The 8,335-nt window shown below is 37.3% G+C and overlaps 1 protein-coding gene across 1 annotated transcript; it reads left to right on the top strand.

Annotated features, from left to right (window-relative positions):
* Positions 1 to 7,369: 7,369 nt before the first annotated feature.
* LOC131944279 (homeobox protein abdominal-A homolog) lies at positions 7,370 to 8,056 on the top strand (the record flags this gene model as incomplete). Its single annotated transcript, XM_059304834.1, has 1 exon — positions 7,370 to 8,056. A coding segment is annotated over one exon (375 nt), but the record flags the coding sequence as incomplete, so codon positions are not given.
* Positions 8,057 to 8,335: the final 279 nt, after the last annotated feature.

Below are 8,335 nucleotides of genomic sequence, written 5' to 3'. Positions count from 1 at the left end.
ATCCAAGTATCCATCATAATATCCATGACTATTACAAAAACAACATTTCTTTAGAAGGCTAAGTTTAACCCGCAATGCGTAAATTAGCGAATTTCATTAGGCAGTTTGTCCGAGAATTAAAAAAAAAAAATTATACTTTTCTCACCACCGGATTATCTCCTAAATCTTAAAAAGAATAATTTAAAATTAAAAAAAAAAACCCTATTAAATTACTCATATTCGACATTTCACGTAAAACTCCATGCTATTATCCCTTCAAAGTTGTGTAAACCTAGCACTATATTATTATCTGTATTCAGATTAATGCACATAACACCATATTGCCTTTACTAGTATCTTTAAAAAATGTTGTAATTGTTTCCTTGTGTGGTGATGTTCTGTGTTGAAATCTCGTGTTTAAAGTCGTTGACGAGAGTACCACCAAACAATGAGGGGGGGGGGAGCTTAAAGGAGAATTTATGGCCTGCTTAGACCGTCATCGCTGATTTATAAAGTAAAAGCCGAAACAGTTTTTGGAGCGTTTCTGTTGGTTTTTAAATGTATTAGATGTCAGTTTAATTTTAAATGTAGCGGGAAGAAGACTATTTGGAAGGGGTGGGGAGGTGTGGGTGGGGAGGTCACCTATGTTGAAAGTATATTTGCAGAGTTTTATTTGTGGTTAAGTCTGCAATAAAAACAATATGTGCTGCATTGAAATTTAGCATGCAGACGTAATAATAACACAAAGCACAAAAACACTAATCCATCGAGGTTGAGTGAATTTTTTTTAGAAAATAAAAGTGATTTAAAAAAAATATTTAAGTCACTGTTATATTTTATTCACAATATAATTAACGTTTAAGTCATGACTATAACTAACCGTTATATGATCAAACATGCCATCTATTAATTAAAAAATAAATTCTCAAACGTTTCAAAACATAATCTTTAGAAATCCAGATACAGTCTTAATAAGCAGTCACATACAATTACCTGTCGTATTTAATTCAACCCACTTACGGATTAATTATAATTAACATATTAGCTACATTTCATCGAAAACTAAATAATAACATCGATGTATTTATTTTATGATGACTAGCCACTAATCCCCCCCCCCCCCCCGTTTAACCCAACCTCATCAATACAACATGTTAGTTATCGATTGGTTTCCAATAATTTTCTCAAACATTATGTAGAACTGCTGGCGATTTAAAATAACAACGCGGAAATACATGGCGAAACCAAATGCACTACCCAGAGAATGAAGAAACATTATAAATCTTATATTACAATATAGTTAAAGCCCTTTATTCTCCAATTATGCTTAGCAATGTTCTTGTAAGCGTTACGGTTAGTTTGGGTACTTCAACGGTTCGATAAGGTTAGTTTAGGTATCAATTCAACTATTCGATTCCGGTTGGGATAACGGCACCATTTTAATGTTCAGAGTTCAATAGAGGTTAATATTACGTTTAATGTCAAGTTTTTACTCTGCTAAGCTGTAGATTTAGGTTTATGGTCACCTTAACTAGAGGGGAACCAACAGATTGTATTTGTAGGGAACATAGAACAATCTTGTGCTACCTGACTAGAACAACTTTGTTCATGCATAGAACAAGCATGATTACGTATATCCTGAATTCTACCTATGCAAAGCAACCCTGTTTACCTCATTGAAAAGCCCTATCCATCTACAATAGCCCTGTAGAACAGCCCTGTTTAACCTGTATAGAACCTGTATAGAACAGCTCTTTTCTAGCTGTCTAGAACAGCCCTGTTCTACCTAATCTAGAACGTCCTTGTGGTACCTGTATGGAAGAGCCCAGTTTTGTTTTCCTAGAACATCCCTGTTCTACCTACCTAGAACAGCCCAGTGCTAGCTGTCTAGAACAGCCCTGTTCTACCTACCTAGAACAGCCTAGTGCTAGCTGTCTAGAACAGCCCTGTTGTACACAAGACCAGACAGCTGCTAGAGCCATCAGGTCCCAGACAGAACAGCCTGCAGTACCCTGGCTGCCGGCGGTGCCTGTGGTTTGTAAATAAAGCGAACATAGGGCTAGGCTGGCACAGGGACGGTCTGCTACACCGGCAGTAAATAACAGATCAAAGGCACCGCGCTTGTCATAGGAAGGGGGGTGGGGGTGGTCGACTTGTCATTAGGAGAAGGGTGGGGGAGGGTGCCTGGCATGTCATAGGTAGGGGGTGGGGGTGGTCGACTTGTCATTAGAAGGGTGGGGGGAGGGTGCTGGCTTGTCATAGGAAGAAGAGTGGGGTGGGGGTGGTTGACTTGTCATTGGGAGAAGGGTGGGGGAGGGTGCTGGCTTGTCAAAGAGGAGACTGTTGGGTGGGTGTGTTGTCGTAAGCAGACCTGTGAACTTTTTGCGCTACTGTTTAAAGTTTTCAATATGCTCGATGGTTTGGGGTGTATAGAATAAGATGTGGTGTTTAAGATGGTTGTCATATTGTTTTCTGGGTTGTCGTGATGTGGCTCTCTAGGTTGTTGTGAAGTAGTTGTCTAGTTCGTTATAATGTGATTCTCTAGGTTGTTGAAATGTGTTCTTAATATTGTTCTTAACTCTTATTTGGCTCTTGAAATTTTCAACTTTGATGTGGTTCTGTAGGTTGTCTTGGTGTGGTTGTCTACGCATTTGTTATGTGGTTCTTAGTATTGTTTTTATTTGGCTTTAGAAATTTTCCTTAACTTTGATGTGTTTGGGGTTTCTATATTCATGATGGCGTGTCAGTGGCTGTCTAAAAAGTAACGTGTGTTGACTCATTCACACTTCAGTGCGTGCTTGTAGTCTGTTTATAATTCAACACATAACCAGATTATATCTCAACCTTAACCCAAATCTTTTCTTTTTTTGTAACTCTTTTCTTAAATATAAGTGCAAATTTATAAAAAGATATAAACAATAAAAAATAGAATATTGGTTTTTTTTAAAAGTTAGTTTTTAAAAACGAACACCTTGAAAGTGTATACATTCTTTGTTAACAATCGTTTGCCTACATAAGGATCCATTAGCCCGAGAAAGACATAAACTAGACTTAGGATTACTTCAAAAGCCTTCGCAGATAATGTCACAGTTTCCTATATGTCATATACAGCGGCAAAGATGATTGATTCCTTCTATTTATAGCTACCATCCTTAATCCGATTAATAAAGAAAGACTTTCTCGGTCGTCATAAAACAATACATAAAAAAAACAACAAATCAAAACACAATGGATGGAGAAAATATAAGAAGCTTACTCAAAAACGTGCGTGTTTACCATAATCTGACGGAGACCGACGGTCGAAACATCCACACAAGCTGTGCCAGGTACGAGGCACATCCAGACGGTACCCGGGACCAAAACAATGGCGACTTATTCAGATTGACTTATGCGAGCTGGTTGTTGTTAGGGCTAGACCTAGGGATAATATTGATTACCATCGAATGCAAATTTTATTCATGAAGACGAACAAGAATACAGATAGTAGTCTATGATCCGAGCATTATGATTTATGTTTGCGTGAGCAAATCGAAGTGTACACACCAATTCACAAAAACGATTTGTGCATATATATATATATATATATATATATATATATATATATATATATATATATATATATATATATATATATATACATGTGTGTGTGTGTGTGTGTGCGTGTCGTGTGTGTATGTGAGTGTGTGTTTTGTGTGTGATCAATTGGATTTATATAAAAAAAAATAATCCTGAGAGAAATAACGGAGAAAAGAATAAGAGATAGATAGTGTGTGTGTGTGAGAGAGAGAGAGTGAGAGAGAGAGAGAAAGAAAGAGAGAGATGAATATAAAACATAAAGATAAAGCATAAAACAGAAAGCATGCATGATATCCTTTAAAATATTATTTTTCTTCCACCTCAACGTGTATTCTCTGTACTAGTACTCCAAAGACAAGCGATGTTCTTCAAACCCTGCTCTTGATCTAACTTTAGAACTACGCACGAACTTCGGGTTCAATCTGTGTCATACAAACTGTCTTCGGGTGAAAACAAAGGTGGTAGGTCAAGGTCACCTCACGCGCACGTCTCAAACACGTAAAATATGCTCACCCGGATTAATTGTCAGGAATTATCAACAGCTGGTGGACGTCGTTGGGGTGGGGGGGGGGGGGGGCATTGTTACTCCCCATTCACTAACCCCCACCCCCAAGCCTCTCCCCACCCCCCACTATCACAGCAACACAATCGCTCACTGGGTATCCTTTCAATGCAAGCCCAAAGAAACCCGATCGACGAATTGATCTCCTTATTGATTTCCCTCCTGCTCACGTTGGGCGGTATCTGTTTCAATGTCTGTTGTTGCCTTCATCTTAGTTTTGTGTTGTGGCTTGTTTTTTTTAATTTTCCCTAGAAGTGATGGTCATGCAGGGGCTGTAACTCTACCTCGATTTGCTCGGGGAAGTAACTCGTGCATGTGATTGATGGGCTGGGCAAATTTTTGTGTTCGCATGCACGTGAGTTTAATCGTTGCGTTAAAAAGTTGGTCTTCCATCACACCATGATGCTTCGTCAGAACCTTGGTTTGGAGATATTTGTTTTCCAAATTTTTGTTTTTTAAACACGTGTTTTCTAAATATTTGTTTTCTAAACATGTGTTTTTGCTTCGATTAGTGTGAAACAATATCTACAACTCTTTATACTGACACTAAAACATGAGTGCATATATTTCAACATAAATACAAATGCTCACTCAGAACTAACGATCGACAAGGCTGATGAAGTAGAGTTCATCTGTTTCTGTGTTGCCTGTGACACATAGACGTGAAGTCGGGATCTGAACTCATGACTTTCTAAGGTAGCGGTTAGGACCCGTCCATGCACCGCGCTGTAAAACAGCTGCTTCAAACGTAGGCTTTGTTAATTAAAACAGTTGAGCTCTACTTCATCTGCCCGATAAGCCACCAGGACCGAAAGCTTATTTTATTTCAATTAGCTGTATTCAAACTGGACTAAAATTAATAGGAATTTTTTCCCAAGTTGAAACAAATGTCATACCTTTTTTTAAGTTTAGATTAAGTTCAAAGCAATCTTACAAAGTAAAATGCATGTTATTTAAAAATGCTGTTATTTGTATACATAAAATCCATCTAATTATAATGTAAATTTCGTTTTCATTTGTTTTTATCAGTAAATGACACATTTTCTGTGAGATAGTCTCAAACTCATGTAATTAACTTCAAAGATTTTTTTCTAAATATGTTTCTAAAATTGATACACGTTAGGGCAAGAATAATTTTTTTCTGAAAGTTTTAAATCTAATAGCGCAAGATTCTCTTCGTTACAACATGCTTCGTATGTTTCGCGTATAACGGAGCATATTATGACTCTGTCTTTCATAGACGTCAAATTAAAACGGATTTAAAACAAAAAGATAATGCTCCACGGGTAACCGATACCCACGGCGTCGTCGTCGTGTCGTCTACAATACGACATCTGCCAGACTAAGATGACTCAAGACTTCCCAGTCATCATGACTTGACCCCCATTGTCCACACACACTGCCTCAGCGACGGTCGGGTCTCGCATCCACAACGACCGCCGGCCTTGATTGCTCTAATTAGACGTATTGCGAGGAGACTAAAACAACGACGAGCGTAACGACGAACGTAACAGCGTCTGATAACGACGGTGTAATATAATCAGACAGGGACGTAATGTTATGTTTAGATGTGGTTAATCGGCTTGGGTGAGTTTCGAACACACGTCGGTTAATCCGTGCCAGCGTCAATACACGGCGCTAGTTCGATGGAACTCTCCGACTTACGGAGTTTAGGATTTGTTACTAGAAGCTTTAGACGTGTGTTGAAGGTATCACATTTCACCATCACCACCGCCTTGAATCATACTACAGCCTGCTTCGCTGAAAATTGCTTAAATAAATCAATACAACTATAAACTAACATGGCGAATACATATATTTTAATCACGCGGAAAATAAAAACATTTTAAGTATGTATAGACGGTTTGGTTTTACATAAAAAATTGAAGTTTGAATGTGAAATTGTATACATCTATAATTATAAAAGTGAAATCGATGAGGAGAGTGATGTGAGGGTTCAGCGCTGACTGGCGTCGTTGACGTAAAATAAAGACACAAGTCTCAAGGAACAGGAGACAGAGGGAGGGGGGGCGTAAATTGCCTCGTGATCGTCTGCGTCGGGTCGCGTGCGGCGACAAGCCCGACCCCCAATAAAACCATATTAATGCCAACACAAGCGCCGCTTCCATTCGCAACCCATCTTTGAAACTTTCTTTTAGAGTTTTAATGTTTTTTTACAAATGGAACGAAACACATTATCCAGACAATAGACCCGTCTGTTGGAAGTTGTAATAATATCACATTTGTATAACTTTTTAATTGAAGGGCGTTTTTGGTAACCCATACTGTCGTATACAGACTTTTGGTTAAACATAAAGGTATATTTTTATACACATAATATAATACTTTAAAAAAACAAAACAACAATCAAATGCATGTATTCTGTGCTAATAATCGTTATGATAAATTATTTTACATTCAAAGAGAAGAAAATATTTCTGAAAATATTTTTAGAGTAATCGCAGCATTTGTATGTAATTCCTCTCATATTTCAACCTTCTCCATTGTGTGGTACCTTAGTCCTGTTTTAATCAACGTAGCAACGTACACATTTAACAAAACAAAAAAAAAAAGAAAAATATTCGTCAAATCAAATTGTTAAATGTATACACGTAGATAATGAAAAGTCTGTTTTGCTGAACACTTTTCAAAAGATTCAAAACAAAACGTATAAATAAAGATATACATAATATACAGTATACATGATTTGAGTTTTGCTTTTCTAACTTTAAACAACCATTATTTGTATATGTATTGTTAAATAACCGCTATAGACTCACTAATTATTTAATGCATATAACCAATGAGAGAAGAAGCGTCTATTAAGTATAATATTATACATGCTAGTATTAGTTTATTATAAATTAGAGAGCTATACCATACAACTAGATCTTCCAAAGTTATAGACACTAGACATATTAAAAATGGCGGTTTTAATGTTTAAAAAGCATTCTGTTTAGTTTGATGTGTAGAATACTGTATTCAACTTGAAAGCGTAAGAATTACATTAATTAATATGTTATTTATACTCTCTTCGTTGGGTCTATTCTTGTATAATTTTTCCAAGACAATATTCCGATATAAATAAAAATATTTTTGGAGAAGTATTTTAATTAGTGGCTGGCTTAGAAGCAAAATAACTTCACCTTTGGTGAATCCTGCTGAAGTCGAAAAACGTATGCCATCAAAACAGTGAATTGAATGTATTTCATGTGTCCATTGTATTTTTCCCGAGCTAATTTGTAATGTCTTGTTGTTGTTTCACCATCAGGTCCCAACTCCAACCAGAGACGCAGGGGTCGTCAGACGTACACACGGTTCCAGACACTGGAACTGGAGAAAGAGTTCAAATTCAACCGCTACCTGACACGACGCCGCCGCATCGAGCTGTCCCACATGCTGTGCCTGACGGAGCGGCAGATCAAGATCTGGTTCCAGAACCGCCGGATGAAGGAGAAGAAGGAACTGCAGGCTATCAAAGAGCTGAACGAGCAGAGCCGCGGCCACGAGAAGTCGCTCCAGCAGCCCTCGGCAAAGTCAGAGGACAAACTCGCCTCGGCACTGACGTCATCCTCCTCGCAGAACGCCATCGAGTCTCCGAACAGCTCGAGTTCCGAGCATAGTTGAGGGCCGAGTTTCTTTCAATTGAACCTCATCATTCTTTCATCGTCAAGGATTCAATCACCAAAAACACAAAAAACAATTCTAGCCCCAAAATTTGACGGCTATGAAAAACAATTTTCTTAAATGTTCCTCATTCTCATGTGGTCTGAGGCTGTATTTTCATTGGTCAGATTTCCGAACACGAGGATACAACAGATATTCTTGACGTGGATAACGGTCCGATGTTTTAAAGGATACTAGGATACTAGTAGCGGATAACTCAAACTGTGGAGGCCGGTCCACGTGACTATGCAAGTTGTTGTATACTATCAATCCAAGTCGACATTGGCCAATATAATACAAGTATTACTTTAGTCTTGAAACTATATATATATATATATATATATATATATATATATATATATATATATATATATATATGGCTGCATACAAATTAACGTCTCAAAACTTGTATTTAGGCATTAATATATGTTTAAGTACATATATATATATATATATTTATATATATGCATTTAACCATGTAGGTTGTATATTAATAGTTTTTTATAGATGAAAGTTTATTTTAAAATACTGGCACAGCCTCAACTGTTGGGT

Source organism: Physella acuta, unplaced genomic scaffold, assembly GCF_028476545.2.
Source record: "Physella acuta isolate Inbredline_101_S28 unplaced genomic scaffold, ASM2847654v3 ptg000487l, whole genome shotgun sequence".
Taxonomy (NCBI): domain Eukaryota; kingdom Metazoa; phylum Mollusca; class Gastropoda; family Physidae; genus Physella; species Physella acuta.
This window is presented reverse-complemented; position numbering and strand designations above follow the sequence as displayed.